This window comes from Physeter macrocephalus, unplaced genomic scaffold (genome assembly GCF_002837175.3).
Source record: "Physeter macrocephalus isolate SW-GA unplaced genomic scaffold, ASM283717v5 random_264, whole genome shotgun sequence".
NCBI lineage: Eukaryota > Metazoa > Chordata > Mammalia > Artiodactyla > Physeteridae > Physeter > Physeter macrocephalus.
The window spans coordinates 29,063-51,423 of NW_021145550.1; the positions used below are offsets into that span (position 1 = coordinate 29,063).

At 56.7% G+C, this 22,361-nt stretch overlaps 1 protein-coding gene across 1 annotated transcript in view; it reads right to left on the minus strand.

Moving 5' to 3' along the window:
• Nucleotides 1-4,555: 4,555 nt before the first annotated feature.
• Nucleotides 4,556-22,361, minus strand: part of NFAM1 (NFAT activating protein with ITAM motif 1) — a 33,448-nt gene continuing 15,642 nt past the window's right edge. Inside the window, exons 2-6 of the mRNA XM_024127167.2 lie at nucleotides 21,440-21,769; nucleotides 20,170-20,282; nucleotides 15,680-15,778; nucleotides 5,790-5,876; nucleotides 4,556-5,099 (exon numbers count right to left, since the gene is read on the minus strand). Of these exons, the coding sequence (XP_023982935.1) occupies nucleotides 5,040-5,099; nucleotides 5,790-5,876; nucleotides 15,680-15,778; nucleotides 20,170-20,282; nucleotides 21,440-21,769 (689 nt within the window). The 3' untranslated portion in view covers nucleotides 4,556-5,039. The remainder of the gene's footprint in view (nucleotides 5,100-5,789; nucleotides 5,877-15,679; nucleotides 15,779-20,169; nucleotides 20,283-21,439; nucleotides 21,770-22,361) is intronic.

Sequence of the window (22,361 nt, forward strand, 5' to 3'; positions counted from 1 at the left end):
CAGCGGCCATGGCTCACGGGCCCAGCCGCTCCGCGGCACGTGGGATCTTCCCGGACCGGGGCACGAACCCACGTCCCCTGCATCGGCAGGCGGACTCTCAACCACTGCGCCACCAGGGAAGCCCCTCTGAGCAATATTCTTAAGGAAGTTTGTCCTTTCATGGGCCCCCCGGCCTAGGGGGCACAGAGTCCCTCCATGGCTCTTTCTGCGCCGCCCCCCGCCGCTGCCCTTTGCCGGCACACAGTTGGAACCAGCCCAGCGCTGCACCTTCTGTGCTACATGACCTTTAGCCAGTCAGCTTTCCTGAATCGCAGTCTCTGCTTTGGTAAAATGGGGAGACAAGCCCCCCCCACACTTCGCAGTGTGTTTTCAGGATTAAGTGAGATCTTGTAGATAAAGAGTCTGAACAACAGAAACCAGTACAACCTCCATGCACGACGATTTGGCAGTGTCCGTTGAAGTAGTAAATGTCCACGCCCTGGGCCCCAGCGATTTCTTCTCGCCATTTCCTGCAGAGAAAGTTTTGCAGACACGTCCAAGGGTGTTCCCTGCAGCACCTTCTGTGAGGTTAGAAAATCATAAACAACTGAAAGGGGCATTAATAGGGGCCTGATTAAATTAGGATCCATCCGTCCTGTGGAATCCTTTGCTGTAATTAAAGAGTCTGGCAGTTCCTGTGTGCTGTCACCGGCAGATCCCCGCCACGTGGGACTGCATGAACAAAGCAAGAGCAAATAACACCTACAGATGATTCCATTTAAGCTTTTCAGAACCCCACACAAACACTATATATTTTATGTTTGTCTATGTGCATGTATGTACGTAGATGCAATAAAAACAGCCCGGACGAAAATATGCCCGAATGACCCAGGGTTGCCTCTGGGGAGGGGATTGGGATGGAGGCTGCGAGGTGGCAGGAACATCAAAGAGAATTTCGCTTTGCTGTAGTGTCTACGTGTTTTACTGCAGTACATTCCTGCGTCCCCTGTGGAGATACACACATACAAAACACACGCCAACACCAAGTGCAGAGAACAGTAACGGTTAGCCTGACCCACGCGCCATCAAGCCTCAGAGGCCACAATTCTGACTGCAGGTCAAGGAAGGCACCTAGGAAGCAAGGTGTCTCAGTACCTCCTGCCACTGTCCGCAGCCCTTAGGGTCTGGATTCAGGTCTGGGGAAGCCCCTCAGGTGGGCAAATGACATCCCTTGGCGTGCGGGAGGGACGCACTCTGTTAGCCTGGCTGGGCGGAGGCCACAGCCCGCCTCTTCTGGCTGAGACTTCTGCCAGGAAAACTCTTGAACTACATAAAAATCCATCCTGGAAATCCCAGAGGCATCCTTAGAACGGAGCGTAGCCTTTCAATTAGAGTGGGGGAAAAAAGGCAGATTTGCCTGTAACTTGATTTCAGGTGAGTGAGGCCCGGTGGCCAAAATGCAACGGCTGCGCCTGGCCGTGGCCCCCACACCAAGGTCCTGCCATGTGCTGTGAAGGGGACCCCAGCCCCACCGAGGTTTCCAGTGTAACCAGCACGTGTTCCCATGGAAACTCTGCTTTGCAGAATCCTTTGGAAATTGTTTCCGAGGAGGGGAACCGCTTCCCACATGCACTTTGCCTTCCTGGGTCTGGTTTCCGGGGATGATTTTCTCCAAGTGCTGAGAGGAACAGAAGCAGACAGAGGGCTGGAGGCTGAAACCTGCCCGAAGGGGCAGAATGCGCCCTTTCGGAGCCGCTACCCTGGAGAGGCCGGTGGAGGCTGAGGGTGTCAGCAGTGGGTGAGATGTTTCAGGTGCCCAGAGGCCTTGAAGAGGGTGGCAGGGGTGTGGCCTAGAGATGGTAGGAAATCCCAGGTCAGAGCTAGAGCGGGTCAGGCAGAGAGAAGCATCGGCCGGGGCCGGGACATACATATCCACCCCCCTGTGGTGAGGCTGGGGCGGGGTCGGACAGGAGGAAGCAGTGCCCGCCCGAGGCCTGGCCGTCAGGGGCTTCTGCTACAAGCTCTAGGCCCAGGGCTCTACCCCCAGGACGGCTGCCATCCACCCTCCTGGTCTAAGGCTCCCCTTCACCTGGGTGTCACCTGTTGCTCCTGAGCCCCCTCCCCCCACTTCCCTGCTGGCTAAGCCCCTCTCCCTCTCCGGGCCTCTCAAGGCCCCTCCTGGGCCCAGACCAACACACACACACACACACACACACACACACACACACACACACACATGCGCGCCTCTCTGCTTACCTCGCCCCCACCCCCAGGGGCTCCCTGCAGGGGGCTAAAGAGGGGGGGTCCCCACCTCCAGGGAGGCCTGCCCCTCATTTAGCAGATTCCCTCCGCACTGCCCAGTGGCAGCCTGTTTTTCCTGAAGGATGAGTGGAGAAGGAAACGCACACCCGCTGAGCCTCTGTAGAGCAGGGAGTCCCCCATCTGTCCTCTCTGAGCAACACTCAGCGTCTTGATTGTCACTGAAGCCAAGGCTCAGGCGGACATGGCTGCTGGGAGGCGGAGCTGGGATTCGAGAGAGGCCAGCGGCCACCCAGCCCCAGATGACCCCCAAGGGCGGTTCCTCTCTCTTCTCTCCTCCGCCCACTCAGAGTCCATGCAAACCTGCCCTCCAGGAGCTCAGTTCGAGGCCCCCTCTGGCCCCTCCTCCTCCCTCGTGGCCACCTGCACCCCCCTGCAGTCATCTGCCACCCCTCACCCCTGCGCCAGCCCATCTCCACAGGCTCCCGGTCCCGGGGGCTGGGGAATGAGGGGTGCTTAGTCCTCTTGGCTCCATGCTGGGTGTCCCAGAACATTCTCCTCTGAGGGTCCCCCCTTCCACCCTGACCCTCCTCCCTGCCTCTCTCCTTGCTCATTGAAGGCCTCAGCGCCTGCCCAGCCTTGACCTGAGCTCAGCTTGGTCGCCGCACTTGACAACGTCTGTGTCCACAAGAGGGGCGACGAGTCGGTCCCTGAGGGCCTCACAGGCCGCAGGGAAGAGTTGGGGTTTTGTTCCAAGTGAGGTGGGAACGGTGGGAGGTTTTGCACGTGGGGAGGACCACGGTCCTGTGTAGGTCTCATCGGGATCCTTTGGCTGCTTCGTGGAGAGGGGACTGCAGGGGGCTGGGCCAGGGCGGGGGGCAAGGCTGATTCCCAGCCTGAGCGTCTGGGGCCGGGGGCTAAGGACGCTCCGGGGCCCAGCGAGGCGGCCTCCTCCTGGTCTTGCTGCCTTTGGTCTTCCCTGGAGAGGGTCCGCTGCACGCTGAGCGGCCTGCCTCCCTCACCCGGACCCCAGCCCGGCCTCTGCCTCAGGCTGACGGAGTCAGGAGCCTGGAAGGCAGCTCTGCTGCAGGCAGCTTCGCCTCCCTAAACAGGCTAGGAGTTCGTTAAACTGCCTTCTGGTGAGCGGGGGCCTCTCCCCGCAGCCCCGTGATTCCGCTCAGAGCCCGCCTTGCTGTGTGCTCCAAGGCCAGGCTCAGAACCAAGCTGAGAGGCTGTGAACCGTCGCGTGGGCCCGAGGGGGCCCCACACAGCCCTCGCGGAGGGGCTGGGGCTTCTTCCTGATGTCAGCCCAGGCCCACCCTGCCGGCCCCAGCCCTTTACCCTGCGGGGGGCCGACCCGCAGGGCTGAAGGCGCTACCCACAAACCAGCCGGGGGTCAGGCCGGGGCCTGCGCCTCGGGCCACCACCCTCCCGGGCGCGTTGGGGTTTGTGCGCGAGGGCACCCGAGGGACCTCTGGGGGCAGCACTGGGTTTGTGGAGGGCGGACTGGCCTGCCCATTGCACGAATGCCCAAATAGTGGAAAGCAAGGGAGGGATGGGGGAGAGCGGGGGAGGGAGGGCTCAGAGCCTGACAGCCTGGGTGACCCCGCGCTTAGCCCTGGTCTGCCTGTGAGGTAGGTTACAGTGCGGGGCTGCCGTGAGGTGAAATGAGGGGTAACGTGAACACTCGAGCAGCAGAAATGGCTCAGGGTCAGACACTGAGGGGCCGTAGCCTGAGCTTCTGCAGCACAAAGGGACCCCTCCGCCCACCCCAGGGGAAGGCCCAAGAACAGAGCCATGCAGCTGGACCACGACGGAGAGGGCTGGCCTCCAGCCAGCTGGGACCGCCCCGGGCAAGGAGGGAAGGGGCTGGGCTGGCCTCATCCGCAGGGCTGGGGCTGGGGCCTAAGGCAGACAAAGACAGAGGAGGTGGGAGGGGCCGAGATAGGCCAGGTGGAGGGCGCTCTGGCGAACTGGGCTGTAGGGTGGACGGAGGGGCAGCCGAGGCCCTGCGGCTGGGAAAGGTTTGAGGTGGTGGTGAGCAGGGGGTGGTGAGGAAGCAGTTGGCACACAGAGTGTAGGGGGCCAGGCTGATGGGAAACGACCTTGGGGTCCTTGCTGGGGGAGGCAGAGAGCTCCCTGCGTGTGCCCGGACCCTCGCAGTCCCAGGCCCCCAGAATGACGACCACTACTTAGCCACCCCCCCGCCCCGGCCTCCAGCTCTGTCCCTGAGCCCAGCCCAGCCTCTGCATGGTTCATTCTTGCCCACACCCCATACCCCCCACGCCAGCCCCCTGAGCTACTTTGTGTGGTCGCCTTGTGCCTTTGGCCTAATTGGGCGGGGGACGGGGAGGCGGGGGCCATTTGCCTAGTTGCTCCTTTATTCATCTACGCTGGGACCCCTGTGCACACAGTACTGACGAGGGTCCCTGGCTGGAACCTCCTGGTGGTTCAGGCTGGTGCAAGAGAGCCCGTGTGTCTAGGGATGGTAAGAAGGGCTCTGGGTGGGGTTCAGGAGAGACCTTGAGGAGGGAGGGAGGGAGGGAGGGAGGGAGGGCCGGCCTGGCAGAGGGAACAGCTTGGGCAAAGGTCCGGAGATGTGGCACCCTCGGTGGGTGGGGCCGGGCTGCAGAACGGGGGGTGGGGCCAGCCAAGGCAAGAGGGCACCCTCTTAAATGTGGCAGTGAGGTGACCGGGCACCCCTGGGGCCTCGCTCCTGGTACAGATCAAGTCCTTTGGAGGGAGAGGCTGCCCCAGGGCCTCTGATCCAGGGCAAGACCCATGGGCAGGCAGAGCTTGTCCTAGAGATTTTCATAGACCAGGTTAAATTCACTGTCACCCTCAATTGTATGTTGTTTCTCCTGGAAAAAAAAAAAAAAAGAAAGAAAGAAAGAAAAAAACAGTAGGGAGGGAAAGGAACAAACTTGCACAACTGTAGTTTTAGGCAGAGGCAGACAAACAGATGGCTTCCCAAGTAGCTTTGACAGGGAGACCTGTCCTTGTCCCCAAGCCCACCTAGAGAAAGCCCGCCTGCAGCAACGAAGACCCATCGCATCCATAAACAAATAAATAAATGTATTTTTAAAAAAAGAGAGAGAGAGAGAATCGTGATCAAGTGCTATGCCTTAGTCCCCATCGTGAGAATAACCAAGCCCTGTCCAGACCCTCCCAGGCTGGCGTCAGTGTAGACTCCAGCTCCCGGCTTTAGCCACCTTCAGCCTGGGGGCAGCTAGAAGCCAAACAGCCCTGCTTTACTGGCCAGTGTAGACACTACACCGTGCCCAGTGGTAGTTAACGACTGCTCATCTTGCACGGCGCCTCCGGGGTCCCAGTACAACACTTGATCCCTTGGCCAGGGCTGCACAGCTGGTAAGGGGTGGAGCAGGGGTTCAAATCTACCAGACCTCCTGACCACTAGGGCAGCTGCCTCGGAGAGAAGGCCCTGATTCAGCAGCAGGTGGCTCGCTCCTCTGGTCCTATTTACCCCATTTCCCAGATGAGGAGCAGGGCAAATGGAGTAAGAGGAGCCTTGCTGCCCAGCCCCTGCATACCTGGGAGAGCAGGCCCTGGGTGGAGGGCAGGCTGCTGGCCTCACTCTGGATGCATTCGTAGACCTCGGTCTCTCGGCGCTGCAGGTCCTGCAAGAGACGTGGGAGGGTCAGAGAAAGGTGAAGAGAGGGGCAGGGCCCCGGCCGCAGCGGCCTGCTATACCTCCCCGCTGCCCGAGGGAGCCCAGGGGCCGGGCAGACCTGTGAGGGGACACCCCCCACCCCCCGCCTCGTCACTCATAGTCACACGGCTGCACCTGTGCACCTGCCGTTCCCTCTCGGAGCCATCCTACCCCTTCTCCGCTGGTACAGTACCACTCCTCTCTGTGCCCCTTGCCACCCCTTCACATCACCTCAAGGCTCTAGTAGAGCCTGTGCTCAGCCCGGTGGGCTCTCCAGGCCCCCACGTAGCTGGCAAGAGGAAGGGCCCAGGCCCCCTCCCACCATCCCTGCCTGTCCTTAGGTCCTTCGGTGCAGCCAGCAGCCCCCAGATGTGACTCCCATGGCCAAGGCTCCAATAGGATGCTCTCCTGGCATCCCCCCATCACTCCCCTGGGCCAAAGCCCTATCCCTGTGAGGGTTCCACCCACGCATCCACCTCTCTAGGTCTCCCTTCACCCCTCACCCCAGCCTGTGCTCACAGATGACCTAGGTACCCACTGGAGTCACACCCCTTTCCCACAGCTGTGTTTGGTTTGTTGCTGGGTCACTGTAGCTGTGGTTGGCACACCTGGAGAACAGCACCAAATGAGCTATGATGAGGGGGCTCCTCGCTCAGCTAGATGTGTGTCTTAGGGCCACACTCACTCTTGGCCCAGCTATGAACAGCCTGACCAGAGGCCTCAGGATGGTAGAAAGAGACGGAGCTTTGAAATCAGACAAGCCAAGGTTCAACTCTCAGCTCTGACACCTGTCAGTTATGGGCAACCCCGGAACCTCCCTGTGCCTCAGTTTCCTCATCTGTAAAATGGGAATAACTGTATCTCTCTTTCAGGCTCAGTGGATGATTAAATGAGATATTGTACATAAAGGGCCCAACAGAGGGTCTGGCGAATCACAGGTCCTTAATAACTGTTGAATGATCATCAAGGGAGGCTTGATGCCTCCCTCCCCGCTCTGCGGTCACAGCCTGGACCCTCCCTCAGACCCTGATGGTCGCCGGGGTCCCAGGCAAGGGGCAGATGCTGCTCCTTGGGGGATGTCGGAACAGAGCTACCAACAGCCTAAGCAGGAGGCAGGAACCTTTCCTTCCCACGTGCACATGTCATATGGATGCCGGCTGGTTGCCAAGGAGGTGGTTTCCCTGGCAACAGGCAAGCAGGGGTTGCCGAGGCAGGCTGGAGAGACAGGTGGTACTCTGAGGCAAGAGAAGGGAGGGGAGGGGAGGTGGGGGGAAGGAGGCTCCGAGAGGCAGTGGGGCATGAAAACCTGTGTAATAAACCATTTGGCACTTGGGAGACCCTCACTTCAAGGGCATCACACACAGGGATGGCAAGGCTGCCCTAGGGACCTCTGCGTCAGAAAGAGGGAGGGTCGGGACTTCCATGGTGGCACAGTGGTTAAGAATCCGCCTGCCAGGGCAGGGGACACGGGTTCGAGCCCTGGTCCTGGAAGATCCCACGTGCCGCGGGGCAACTAAGCCCGTACGCCACAACTACTGAGCCTGCGCTCTAGATCCCACGAGCCACAACTACTGAGCCCGCGTGCCACAACTTCTGAAGCCCGCGCGCCTAGAGCCTGTGCTCCGCAACAAGAGAAGCCACCGCAATGAGAAGCCCACGCACCACAACCAAGAGTAGCCCCTGCTCGCCACAACTAGAGAAAAAGCCTGCATGCAGCAATGAAGACCCAACGCAGCCAAAAATAAATAAAAATTAAAAGAAAAAGAAAGAGGGAGGGTCTTGGAAGGGATGCTTCCAACCTGCCTCCGGGTAAGGAAGGGGGCAAGGCTGTCCCAGGGAGGAGCCCAAATTCCGGTGAAAGGCATTTTCCAAGGCCTGCTCTGGCCTGTTGGGCTTTCATGCCTGCCCAGAGCACCAACCACTGCCGGCAAGCCTGGCACACGGGCTGGGAATCTGCTCCTCAGCAGCCCTGGGCCTCCACCGCCTGTCTGCCCAGACCTGCATGCACAGATCTGACAGCCCCCCACGCTGGATGTTTCTGGTCACAGAGTGAAGGGAGAAAAAGGGCCTCCTGGCTGACACGCCAGCAGGAGAGCAGATCTCGGGTCCCACAGATGGTTCCCTTCTCCCTCCTGCCCAGCACGCATCAGCCCAGAGAGGCCCAGAGATGTCTCAGGTCACACAGCCCCTCCCGCCCTCCGCTCCACGCGCTCCCGCTGGCCTGGGCATACAGCTAAGTGATTTCCAAGGCAGAGAAGAGCCTCCTGACCTGGGACCCCACAGGCCTGTGGCCCACGCTGTGGGTGGTCATGCTGTGGGTGGGAGAAGCTTCAGGGCTGAGGGCGGGGGAGGCTGCGGAAGTTGCTGCCAATTAGCAGCTGCTGAGTGAAGCCTCTGACAAGTCCCGACCTGCCGGGCTGCATTTGCATGCAGGGAGTGACTGCATCACTAGGCTGTGAGATGTGGGGCAGCCTTGTCAACAGGATACCTTCTTGGCCTTCCTTGCTGGTGTCGGGGACGGCCTCCCTCAGGGTATGCCCGCGGGGAGAAGGCCAGGCCTCTGAACGGGCGGGGCTGGGCTGGGCTGTACTGGGATACGGGTCTGGGATCCAGGCCCTCTGAGCCCTCTGCCTCCTGCTGCCCAGTATGGGCAGTGATGCTGAGCCGAGAGGTCACCAGCCCTGGCAGAGGTGTGAAGTCCGTGCCAAGGCCTTTGTCCAGGTGGGCTGAGGCCAGAGCTGCAGTCAGCTAGCTGCCCTGGGCCAGGACCTAAGCTGAGGGTCCTGGACATTGGTCCCCCTGTAATACCCACCCCTGTCACCAAGGAAACACAAGAGCTGTGGTCTCGTGGACACCTGCACGTTGACATTTGCACGATGCCCTCTGCGGGGCAGACGGGTGAGATCTGGGGGCCTTGTTCAGCAAGGAGTGGTACGCAGGAGAGACGGAGCACCTCTCCTCCAGGTCAAGGTCCTGGCGTGTCTGAAGTAAACGGCCCACGGCAGTGACAGGAGTCTGGTGAGGCAGGGCTGGGTTTGGCCTCCAACGAAGGCCTCTCGTGCCAGGCTGAGGAGCTGGCAGTGGGGAGCCACTGGAGGTTTCTGAACGGGAAGCGACAGCATCGGTGGTGTGTCGGAAAGGCCCCACCTGCTGCCGTGAGGAACGGGAGGGCTGGAGGCTGAGAGCAAGAATGAGGCGCTGGGCCAGGCAGAGGATGGAACACAGCTGAGGGGGGTAGTGTCCAGATGCTTCTGGGCAGCGTGAAACTACAACGCTGCTGCCCCACATTCGCCACGGAGCACCTACTCTGTACCCAGCACCGAGCCCCAGGGAACCCCAGCCAGCTGGGAGCTAAGAACAGGCCTCCACTCAGCTGATCGCTGAGCACCTACTATGTGCCCGGCGCTGGGCTGGTATGGGGGAGGGCGCCGGGCAGACCACAATCAGAAAGAAATCGGTGGCCGTTAAGGGCCACGGAGAGACCCAGAGAAGGCAGATGGGGATGTTGGCTCATGGAGAGGGTGGGGAGGTCAGAAAGGCCGCCCTGCAAAGGAGCCCTCTGAGCAGAGAGCTGGGGAGTGAGGGAGCAGCCCCTGGACGGCTCCAGAAAGGACACTCTGGAGGGTGCAGCCAACACCAAGGCCCCCCTGCGGGGTGGGCGTGGGGGGCAAGCCTGGTGCATCTGGAGAACATCAAGGAGGCCCGTGTGCCTGGAGCGAGCGAGTGAGTGAGGGGAGAGACAGTGGGAGGGCCTGTGGGCAGAGCTCTCGGAGACCCACTGTCAGGGCTCCGGTGTTGACTCAGCGAGACAGTCTCTCTCACTAGACGGCCGAGGCGGCCATGAGAACGTGACCGCAGACCTCCAACTCCAGGGGTCAGCATCGACCCGGGGCCCCAGCTGCTGGGCTCTGAAACCCACCGTTACATGTGCACAGAGGCCACCCCCCCGCCGCCCACCGTGGGCTACTGCCAGCCAATGGCTGAGCTCAGCAGGGATGCCGTCACAGCCTCCCGCCCTGGGAGACCTGGGACTCCTCTGACTGGGCTCCACATGGCCTGCTGAACCTGCCCTAGATGGTGCGGTGGTCGGTGCATCCTCTCTGCCTTCCTTCACCCTTTCCTTTACCCAGGATGAGATCTGCAAGAGTCTGATGACTCTCCCAGTGTTCTCCATTTTCTCCCACAGGTGGTTTCCCTAATAAAACTATCACACATTTACCCCTGTCTTGGTGTCTGCTTCTCGGGGGACCTAGACTCACCAAGGGCTCTGAGCAGAGGGGGATGTGATCTATGTTTGGATGGGATCACTCTGCTGCTGCTGGGTGGAGCACAGACTGTGGGGCAAGGATAATAATGGGCCAGCTGATTAGAAACCAATTGCAGGACTCCAGGCACGAAACGGTGGTGGCTCCCACCAGCGTCAGCCCTGGAGGGGTGAGAAGGGTCAGATTCTGGATATGTTCAAAATAAGATGTGCTGATGGATCCGATATGAGCAGTGATGGAAGGAGAGAAGGAAAGGGCACTTTCAAAATGTTTAGCCTGAGCGACCATTCACCGCATGAGGAGGACTGCGGGAAGAGGCACTTGGATGGGTAAAGAATTGGAGACTGGTCTGAGAGAGAAGCCAATAAGGGGTCCAAATGCAGTTGCTTCTGGTGTTCAGAGGAGGTGCCTGGGCTGGACGTATAAATTTGGGAGTTGTCAGAGTGTAGAGGGTCTCAAAACCTTGAGGCTGCCTCACTCCCAAGGAGGGGAGTGAAGATCAAAGAGAAAGGGCCCCAGGCCTGGACTCTAATGTTTAGAGGTCAGGATTTCTCTGGTTCCTAAGAAAGAACCAGGGATGCAGGCTGAGGAGGCATGGTAGTGAGTGAGAGGGGCATTAGGAGAGGGTGGAATGTTCCGGAAGCAAGGAAAGAAAGTGTGTCTAGGAGGAGGGAGAGCTCGATGGTGTCAGATGCTGCTGTTCAACAAGAAAGATGAGGACTGGGAACTGACCACTGGGTTTAGCAATGTGGAGGTCAACGGTGACCTTGAGAAGCAAGGCTTTGGTGGGCTGAAAGAAGAGGTGTGCAGAAAGCCTGACTGAGTGGGTCGGACGGGAGAGAGAGAAACTGAAGACAGGGAATTTTGACAGATCTGTTATAAGGAGTCGTCGAGAAAAAACAGGGTCACTGCAGGTGGCTGTGAGCTCAAGTTAAGGAATTTAAAATGGAAGAAATCATAGCATGTTTGCAAACTGTAAATGTAATACTGTATCATTAGCCCTATATTAAAGGTTATGAAACCAAGACTCAGAAAGTTCAAGTAGAAGAACCCGTTAGCAAAAGAACTAGGCTTTGAACCCCAGTCTGTCTGGCTTACTCCAAATCCATGCTCTTTGACACGTCAACTTTTCACACACAAAAAAACTGGAGTAGTACAGCTTTTTTTTTCCCGTCACAATATATCATGAGCGTTTTTCCACATGAATAAAAAAGCAAAAATTGACATAATCAGAAGGAGAAATATACAATCTACAAGCAAATGGGCAGATTTTAACTCAATTCACTCAACATCTGATAGACAAAATAATCAATAAGGATATGGCATACTTTAGCAACACAATCAGTAAACTTGACCTCACTGGCACATATAGAACACTCACTCAGCCATGCACAATACACATGAAATATAAGCCAACAATAAAACAAGTCTCAAAAGACTTTGAAGGGTTAAAATCCTACCGAATGTATTCTCTGATCACAGTGGAATTCGTGAGAAACAAAAAACAGAATGATAACTAAAAAACAAACGTTTGAAAATTAAGCAAAGGACTTTTAAATAACTCATGGGGCAAGTGGGAAATTTAAACTGAAAGACAACAAAACTATGATATATCAAAACTTGTGGGATACAACTAAAGCCATACTTAAAGGGAAGTTCATAGCCTTAAGTGCATAAATTAGGAAAAAAGAAAGATTGAAAATCAGTGATCTAAGTATCCATCCAAAGAAACTAGAGGAGAAGTAAACAAAAATCCTTCCCTGGATGTGGTCCACCGTCACCCCTCTTGTTCACCATCACTGTCTGAGGCAGTGCGATAAAACAAAAAAAAAAGAAATAAAAGGTATGAAGATTAAAAAGGAAGAAATGAAACTTCCATTATTCATAGATGACATGACTGGGTTCATAGAAAATCCAAAGGAACTTACAGAGAAACTATTAGAATTAATTAGAGAATTCAGCAAGGTTACTCTCTATATAAAGTCAATATACAAAAATCAATCGTATTTCTACATACCAGCAATAGACAATTAGAAAATAAAATTAGGAACTCCCCTGGTGGTCCAGTGGGTAAGACTCCGCACTCCTAATGCAGGGGGCCCAGGTTCGATCCCTAGGCGGGGAACTAGATCTCACATGCATGCCGCAACTAATAAACCCTCATGCCGCAAATAAGAAGCCTGCATGCTGCAGCTAAGACCCAGCACAGCCAAAAATAAATGAATAAATTTTTTTAAAAAGAAACTTAAATTAAAATGGGGACAACACCTGTACCCTGAAGCCCTATTATGAGTATTAATGAGATAACAGGTGTAAAGTCCTACGACGGTACCTGGAACGTAGTAGGGACTCAACAAATGACTTCGTGACATCATCATCACTCCTGTTAACGTCATTCTTATCTGCCCAGGTCCAACCCCAGCAGCTAGGGACTGGTCTCAAGGGCTAGCAGAGACTGCGGCCTCCCTTCACATCTCCTTTCCAGCCCTAAAACCTTTTGAAGCCACCCTGCAACCTGGCAGGGCCTTTGGGCCTCTTCCTCACACTCCAGAGACGTCAGCCCGAGCCTCAGAGAAGTCTAAACACAGGCAAGAAAGATGTTCCATGCAAAAGTGAGTCTCTTCCATTAAAAGTAATCTTGGAGAAGGATATTTATTCATGTAAAAAGATGTTCATGAGATACTGTAACATGAACAAAAATAGCTGTACTACTCCAATTTTTTAAAAAAAGTATGTGTGAGTGTGTGTAGGGGTCTCTTTGTATGTGTTTACAGAAAAGACTGGAAGGTGTAGAGGTCAATGTTACTAGTGTTTATACTGGAAGAAGATAGGCTTAGGATGATGGTTATTTTCTTCTTTTTGATATATATAGAAAGATCTCGTGTGTGTGTGTGTGTGTGTGTGTGTGTGTGTGTGTGTGTGTGTGTGTATGGAGAGAGAGAAATGTTTTTATTTAACAGCTGACACCAGAATTCCTCCTAGGGAAAATACCACGATGAGTTGCTGGGAGAGAAGAGAGAATATGGGGAAGTCTGGGGCCACGTGGGAAGCAGTGGCTGCTGGAAATTCCCTGGGATGGAGGGGCTGAAGGCCCCGTGAGAGCCGGCCGTGTTACGTTCTATTTGGGGTTATCGGCGCTGCCCTGTAGGAACGCTGCCTTTGCCTCGTCCCCATCTGCCTCATCCTCAGTAAACCGGGCCATATGCTGAGCGCCCTCTGTGCGGGGCTCTATGGACATCGAGGAAGGACCTGAGTTTCATGTATGAGTCAGGGTGGTGGGGACAGGAACAGCTACAGCACATACAGGCAGAGTCCCAGAACATGCCCTTGGAGGACCTGCAGGACCCAGACATGGCTGTGCACCTCCCCGGTGCGGATTCAAGACCGCTACCTGGCGGCTGGAGGCCCCGTGGAGATGAGACCCCAGTTGACACTGGGTGGCATTTATTCTTCACTTTCTCCACAATGAGCATATGTTACTTGTTCAACTAAAATAGATGTAACTGAAAAAAGAATGTCTGTCACCATCCCAGCCACCGGGCAGAGTGACCACGTGTTGACCAGATGGGCGAGCCGGGCGGGGGGATGAACAGTATCTCAGCCGTGTCTCTGCTTGACTGTAAGGACATAAAACTGTGTGTGTGTGTGTGTGTGTGTGTGTGTGGTATGTGTGTGTGTGTGTGGTGTGTGTGCGTGCGTGTGCGCGCGGGGTGTGTGTGTGCGCGCATGTGTGTGTGCGCGTGTGTGTGTGGTGTGTGTGCGCATGTGTGAGGTGTGTGTGTAATGCCCTTGTACCACCCTGGCAGTCTCACAGTCAAGATCAAAAACCTGGGCTGCCCTAAATTGTATCAAAATATCTCGAATCAGAGCAGAAATCTTAGCATTCTTTCTTCCAAGGCTGATAATTAAAATACTATTTTCTAACCAGTATGATATGGTCCCTGACCAAGTCAGAAGAGCTCCTGGCAGTGACCCCAGTTACAGGGAGGAAATCGCTGAGTCACTGCCCAGTTGGCCAGCTTCAGGGTTCCCGCTGCCACACACCTATAAGGGACACAGGGGGCATCCTCTGGGCTGCTGAAAAGACTCCGCTTACTTTGTGCAGTATGGAAGAAAGAGAGGAGAGAGAGAGAAGAGAACAAAATTGTTTGAGTGAAATGTCTAAATATCAAATCATAAGTTAAAGGGAGCCTTTCTGGAAGTAAAGGAGTCTTCTGGAAACAAATGATCACCTTGCTGGTAACAGTGGCCTTTTCTCCATGACCACTGTTCCCTGGAGTTGAATAGGATACTGTTCTGGCTCTTAATTTGCTGCCAGACCCTTGGGGGAAGGAAGCAGATGAGTAAATCACTGATTACAGTCCAGTCTAATAAGTGCTTCTGTGACGAAAATCATGATAATAATAATAATAGTAATGATAGGTGGCCAGACAGTCTAAATATTTTATATGGATCGTCTCACTGAATATTCCTAACCACCCACGAAACAGGGGCTAATAATGGCTCCACTCCGCAAATGAGTAAACCAAGGCAGAACAAATCACTTGCAGAGTCAAGATGTCAATCAAGCAGCCTGGCTCTGACCTGCCCCCCCCACCCCCCTCCCCCCCGCATCCCTTGGTTAGGCTCCCGGCAGGACAAAACTGTAGTACCTGATCAGAGTGGAGATCACAGAAGGCTTCCAGGAGGAGGGGATGCAGAACAACAGACTAGATGTAATGAAGCTACAGAAGAAAAGATCACCTGCCCCCACACCGGGTTAATGAGAAAAGATACGACTCGCCATTTGCCTCTGTCTTAATTCAAACGTTCCAATCTGGTGATTATCTTTTCATCTCCATACATGGTCTTAGGGCTCACATTTGCCCATCACCTTCAGAAGGCAGGTCAGGAAAACCATTGTTGTTTTTTGGGTAATCCACACATGGGAAATCAAAGTAACTGAAAAGGAAGAAGCAGAAACACTAAGCCGGGAGTGTAGTGTGTGTGGTGTGTGTGTGGTGTGTGGTGTGTGTGGTGTGTGTGTGGTGTGTGTGTATGTGTGGTGGGGAAGGGGAGTGTGAAGAATTGAAAATCGTTGGTGTGTTAAGGGCGTGGGACGCTGCCTGACTTTTTCCTCTTTTTGTGATTCTTGTTGTTGTTGCTCCGATGTTGTTTGTGCAATAAAAACAGGAAGGAACTGGTGAGCGGGTCAACGTCATTTGGTCAGACGAAGGGACTTTCTTCATTCCTCACCAGCTGTGCCCTCACTGCCCCTCATTCCAGAAGTGGAGGGGCGCGCCAAGGAGGGGGCCCCAGGGGCACCTCACACCTACACTCCTTCCAGGGGCCAGGACCACACACTTGTAACCTCGGTTCACCTTCACAGAAATCCCTCCAGGCAGGAATTCCTGTCCCCAGTTTACAGGTGAGGAAGTGGTGGCTCACAGAGAGGTCACACAGCTGGTACACTGACGGAGCCAGGGAACCAGACCCTGAGCCAGGCCTCAGAGGGCGGAGGACTCACCGTGTAGATGGATTCGGGGGGAGGCTGCTCCCGGCTGCTGGCAGCGCTGGGGCCCGGGCACTTCTGGGCAGTGTGCTTCCGTGGAGCCTGCATCTGTCTCTGTGGGGAAAGGAGTCAGGGCTGGGGACCAGAGGCTCTCCTTCTCCCCACCCCCGACCAGACCCCCCCGCAGAGGGAAGGATGGCAGATTGTCATGAGGCCACTCAGAAGTGCACCCCTCAACACCTTCCATCCACCCTCTCCAGGGAAACGGGGCAAATACCTGCAAGACCTACATCAAACCACTCATCTGCCCGGGAACACCGGAAACGATAAAGATCCCGGCGAGGCAATTGCCCACCACCCAGTGCCTGGCCCCGGATGCCACCCAGTGCCAGAGCACAGTGCCAGCAGTGTGACCGGGTCCCCGGCTGCAGCCGATTACTGTGCGTGTTGCTGAGCGAGCCAGCGCGGGCCAGACCCGCTGTCCAGTCCCTCTCTGCCCCTGGCTGGCTCTGCGGCCTCACGCAAGCACTTACTCTCTCTGGACCTCAGTTTCCTCAGCCGTCCCCCCTCTTTGTGAGATTGCTGCGCAGATTCAGGGGGGTGAGGAGGAAGCCGAGCACTCTTGACACTCGTGTGTCATTTATGTGGCCCTTGGCCAACCGCACACACTCCGGTTAGCCAGGCGGTGCGACGAAGGGGACACCGTCCCTGCCCTCCCGGAGCTTAAGACCCGGTGGGGAGACGGACAATGAACCAGCAGTTTTACCACGTGTGGTTCACGCGCTGAGACAGGGACAGAGCCTCTGGCGCCCGGGCGGGAGCAAACGCCTCGCCTGGCAGGAGGGGATGTTTAAGGCTGAGAAGTTCGTTTGGAAGAGAAGGGGGAAGAGGCGGAGGGAAGCTGTCCGGACGCCCCCCGCATCTCAGGCACACCACACTGCCAACAGGGAAGCAACACAGCCTGATCTCGGGGCAGGACCTAACTAAAAAGCCTAGCCGCCTGCCAATCCTCAGACCATTACTTGGGATTAGCTCTCGAGAGCTACTGAACACTCAGGCAGAAGCCAGCGCCACCCCCAGTCACGGCATAGTAATGGCTCAGGAGTACATGGAGCCTCACCGGGTGCCAGGTGGGGCTCTAAATGCATTACTTGCCTTATCTCCTGCGCCTCCCAACAAACCTGCAAGACCAGTCTTCATATCATCCCTGTTCCACCCGAGAGGCTGTGAAGGCTCGGAGAGGGCTGACAACTTGCCCGAGGTCACAGAGCCAGAAGTGGCAGGGGCAGAATTGGAACCCAGGTCTGTGTGATTCACCAAGATGCTGATCTGACAGTACCTGGAGTTGTCACTCCCCTGTTTTGTTTGAAAGTGTAGGCCAGGTCTCACAGACAGATCGGTGCAGGCATCCGGGCAGCACTTTACAGTTTACAAAGAACTCTGGGACTTATTGTCATTTGATTCTCATAGTAGCCTAAGGAGGTGGGCATGGACTTCCCACTTGCCAGAGGGGGAAACAGGCTTGTCCAGCTAGTCATTGACTGCCCTTGGATCAAACCCGGATGCCCTGTTCTCAAATCTAGTGGCCCTCCCCTGCACCACCTACTTCACTGCCAAGGCTGGTGGTGTGGGCTCACGGGCAGGGGCTCTCCTGGACCCCGTGGGGAGCAAGACCCAGGCCTGGCCTGGTGGCATTCCTGTTGAGGCTGGTGGGGCCGCCAGGGAGGTAAGTGCCACTGTGGGTTCGTGAGAGGAGTCCATGTCTGCCAGGGGCTGGGGCAGACTTCTCAGGGTTTGCTGTGCAAGCCTGAACATAGGACAGGAGTCTGAGGAAGTGTCCCAGGCCATGGAAACAGTGCAGCGTTCTTACTGGGGTAGCGATGCTCCTGGGAGCCAGCCTTGCCCCATCTGGGTGCCCTGTCCCAGACCATCAACATTTACCCTTCCGATCGTGATTTTCAAATGAATAAACCAATCGGCAGCTCAGGAAACCTGTAGAGCCTCTGTTTCCCCCTCTGTAAAATGGGAGCGATACCATCACCTTGCCCACCTCACAGCCTGGCCACCTCTGACTCATCTTGCAGGTCTCAGCTCTCATTTACTCCGTCACTCCTTCCATAAGCACTATGTGTCAGGGTCCCCCAGACACTGGGGACACCAAGTCCCTTCTTTCTGGGGCTTATGCTCTGGTGGGGGAGACGGTAATGACACAGAAGCAAGGGGGTGGGAGCAAAGCAAGAAGAACCAAGCGAGAAGCAGGGAGACCCTCATTGTGGGCGAGGGGTGACGGAAGCCGGGGCTGGGGGTTGGGGCAGGAGAGAGGGGCTGGGTCCTGGACAGACTGGGGGCGGGGCTTGCCGAGGGATCAGCCGTGGGGGCGGGGAGGAGGGGGGCAAACACAGCACCAAGCCTTGTGGCCTGAGCATCTGGGGGCCTGGTGCCGTGTGCTGAGCTGGGGCCGACCTGGGGGGACTTAGGAGTGCTGTTCCTGACCAGGTGGGTGCAGACGCCCGTGGGTGCCCGCACGGAGTGGACGTGATCTGGAGCTCGGGGGGTGGGGGCGGGGGCTCTGGGCAGCCACATTGGGTGGGACTGTAATCCCGGGAGCGGAGCAGTCACGGAGGAGCGTAGACAGACGAGGAGAGCTCTGAGGAAGGGGCCTGGGAGGTGCCAATGTTCAGAGGCCACGAAAATGTGGGTGACCCAGCACAGGGCCACCGGGGGATCCTGGGACCAAGGAAGGAGTGTGCCATGGAGGAGGGAGACCTGCTGTGTCTGATGCCCTGCGAGGATGAGGACGGATCAGCATCGGCGGCTGCCTGCTCCGGGGAGCCAACCTTGAGCCCAGGCTGAGTGTGAGCCCTCGAGCCTGCTCTCAGCACCGGAATCATCTATCTGCCTCTTCTGAGTCAGTAGCTCCCGGCTTTGATTCATTTATCAGATGTGCTGCTGGCGTCCTCCATGCCTCTTCCTCCTCGGCCCTGTCCTCCCGGGCCCCGTGGCTGGCTGCCGGGCCTGTCTCTGGCCTGGCCGGGGCTCCTACTGCATGCTCTGTTCCTGCGCTCAGCTCATGGTTCAAACGCTGGCCATCCAGTTCTGGGGCAGCATCTACAGGGGCCACATCTGAATTTGGATCCAGCTCTGGGGAGCTCTGGGAACTTCTCTGGCAACAAAAACCCAGCAGCAGCTTCTGGCCTCCTGAGTTCTGTCTCCTTCAAGCCCAGGTTCTCATAGCAGCCCCTCCTCCCTCAAGTGCAGGGAGGGACAGCAGGAAGTGTCCATGCACTGTGCTCCCACCAGGGGTCAGGCACCAGCTGGTGACTCGCAAATGTGATCTCTTCCACCCTTTTTGGGTAAGGGTGGGGATCCATCCTTATCCCCATTTCTGGAGGAGAAAACAGACTCGGAGAGGGTCGAAACTTGACAAGAGGACAGGGGCTGCATCTGTCTTGCTTTCCACTGTGTCTGGCACTTAGCCGACTGCCTGGCACACACTAGACACTCAGCAGCTATTCCTGGAAGGAGAGGAGGGAAGGCGAGGGACGAAGGAGGCAGGGTCTCCGAGGCCGTGTGGCAGGAGGAGGGGCTGGGATCTGAAGTCAAGCTGAGGCTTCGAGGTTCACCCTCTCCTGTCCTCCCTTAGAGACTTTACTGAGCACCTACTCTGCACCACTGTCTCCCTGGCCTCTCAGGACACTGAGATCCAGTCATTAAAATCCTCTTTTTGCAGAGCAGGGGCTGAAGTGAGGGCTCAGGGTCAAGGTCTTGCCCTGCCTGCTCTGCACTAACCGGCTGCGCTTCACACTTCATGGGAGGCATTTGTGTGGTCACACAGTAAGCCAAGGCGGGGGTGGGGTCCACAGACGGAGTGTGAGTCCCTCAGCACCCCTGCCTGAAGCCCAGTTACTGTGTCCACACCCAGGTTGCAGCCTGGGAGCTGCTCAGTGAGGGCAAAGAAGAGCTCTCCTGCCTGTACCCATCCTTGGGAGAGCAGCAGGGTGGGGAGGAAATATATTAAGGGCCAGTCACCGCCTCTCTGAGCCTCACTTTTCAGAGCTGTAAAATGGGAAGAAAACTCTGTCACCGAGTGACGCTGGGACGCGAACCAGAGCACGCCTGGGAGGGTGCCTGGCACCCAGCGGCCCTGAGGAGATGCTTCTTCCTTCCTTCTGGGCTGCTGGGGATCCAGAAAATCTGAGATAAGGTTTCCTAATCTGGAGGGCTAGAAATGGTAAGCGTGCGGGCCCACGGCTTCCATCAGACACTCAGAGGGACCCGTGACCCGGAAAAGGCTCAGGAGCCCTCATTTCTTGCAACAAGACCAAAAAGGACCTGGTGGTGATGAGTTGGCAGCACAGGCCCAGCCACAGGGCAGGGCGAGGGAGGGGGCCCCGGTGCAAGTGGCCACGAGGAACACCTATTCCAGGCACCCCCTCACGGGGTGGCATCCCTAAGCCACAGTAAGTGGGGTGGGGGCGGCGTCGCCGTGTGCCTGCAGCCCCTACCTTCTTCCAGAGCAACAGGGCCGTGGCCAGGAAGCTCAGGACAGTCAGGATGCCGATGAAGCAAAAAAGCAGGCGCTCCCGCGGGCCGTGCGGGGGCTCTCGGTACCCTGTGTCTGGGTGGAGGGCAGGGAAGCAGAGACGTTAGTTGCCTGGGAGAGACACACCCCACCCCGCAACCCTACTTCCGACTCTCCCCCACCAGGACCCCCCAGACCCCGCCTCTGCTGAGGTCCGCCTTCCCACACTCGCCTTGGCTATGTTTCTATGTTTGCTGCCTTGATTCTTGTTAGCGGTAAGGACTACACCCTTCGCTTCTCAGGTGCCCCTGCCTCGGTGCCCTGGCTCCACCGAGAGGTGCTTATGGGACCTGGGTGAGTCATTTCGCCTCCTGGGGCCTCCTCCTTTCCATACGTGAAGGAGTGATCATACGGGCAGGAGTGGTGAGGGTGAAGGGGGTGGGCTTGTACAAGGCCTAGCAGGTGCTGCCGGCACCAGGGGTAGGTGAGAGCACAGCCCAGCCCTTTCCCTTGAGCCATCCAGCCTTTCATCCACCCCTTTCTCCTTCCATGCCTCTGTCCACCCCTCTGTCCAGCTGGTTGGCCGAAAATTGCAGAGTGCCAACCACATGCCAGGCACATGAGCGTCTGTTATTTAACTAGCACGTCCTACTACCGGGCGCCAGCCCTTGCATTCAGGACCTCACTCATCCCAGGAAAAGCCTCTGACGGGCAGGGTATTGCCATGAAGAGTAGGTCCAAGGTGACATCCTGGCAAGCAGCAGGACTGGGGGCCAAACTCAGGTCCGTGGGATTCTGTCACCCTGGCCCCTACCAGTGGGAGTCACAGAGGTGCCTCAGAGAATCATGACTTCAGTGATGTGCTGTTCTTAACCTTTGGGAGTCGCTCCTCTTTTGAGAATGTGATGAAAACTAGGAATCTGTCCCCAGAAAGAGGCACACGAGCCGTGTCTTGGTTCACAGGTCTCTACAAACACACGTGCACATGCCCCATTCTGTGCTCACCCAACTAATAGTGCCAAAGGGCCTGCCAGAGGTAGCCAGATCCACACCCCAGGCCTCCGCCCTTGCCACACAAAGATGGGCATCTCGGCACACCTGTGTGGCCAGGGGCTCCCCGAGGCTGCTCTGTTCTGTTCTGCCAAGGCTGAACAATGAGGCAAACGTTCCCCACTTCGGCTCCTGTGCCCCAAAGTCTGCCGGATGAGACCTCTGGGCCCCTCGCCCTGGGAAGAGCCGCGGAGGAAGCTCACCTCTGACCAGGATGAAGGTGCCGTTGCCTATAACACTGGAGTCCGGCCAGTGGACGGAGCAGTAGTAGGTGCCAGTGGCAGACGAGTCAGGCAGCTTGGGGGTGATCTGACACTCTATGGTGTGGGTCTCGTTCTCTCTGCCTGGACCAGGTTTGCAGCTGGTCTTCTCCTCAGAGCTCCTCTGGCCCTGGAGGTCCACATGAAAGTAGCTGACTGTGAAGTCCTTGAACTTGGGGGTGTACGGGTAGGTAATCCTGCAGCTGAAGGGAACGCCCTTGTTGGCCAGAGAGGCCACAATGGGGAGGCCGGTGTGGGTCACTGACTGCCCTCCTGCAGGGGAAGGAAAAGGAGAGAGCGGTAGCGTCAATCCCCTGCTTCCCCTCGAGGACCGTGGCCCACGCTCACATGTCCCACGCCCTCAGTGTGTGCAGGTGGTGTCCAAGTGCTTTACACGTTATGGCTCTATAACTCCCAACACAGCCAAGGCACAAGTGTGTAAGGGCTCCATTTTACAGAGAGGAAGAGTCTGGGGTCAGGGAGGTCAAGCCGCTAGCTTTCAGTTTCTCTACAGGTATGGAGTGGAGCTGCCACCCCCCGACCCCGGGCTGGAAGATCCCAGACCCCAAGCTTCCAACCACTCTCCCTCCCAAAGGTCAAGAAGCCACGTCGGATAAAAGCACAGGTCTGAGACAACCCGAAGCTGGTAAAGGATGAGAAGTAAAGAGGAAAGAGGCAGGAAACGAAACAACGAAACACTTCCTGGCAGGAAGAAGCACTTCCTGGCATAGACAGGCACACAGAGGGAGGCGGGTCTGCCCAGGGCTCTCCCCAGCCTGAGGGGGAGGCACGCCAGGCAACAATCAGGAGAGACAAACCTCTCCCGGAATCTGAGCTTGCAGAAGAATTTGTCAAGTTTTTATAG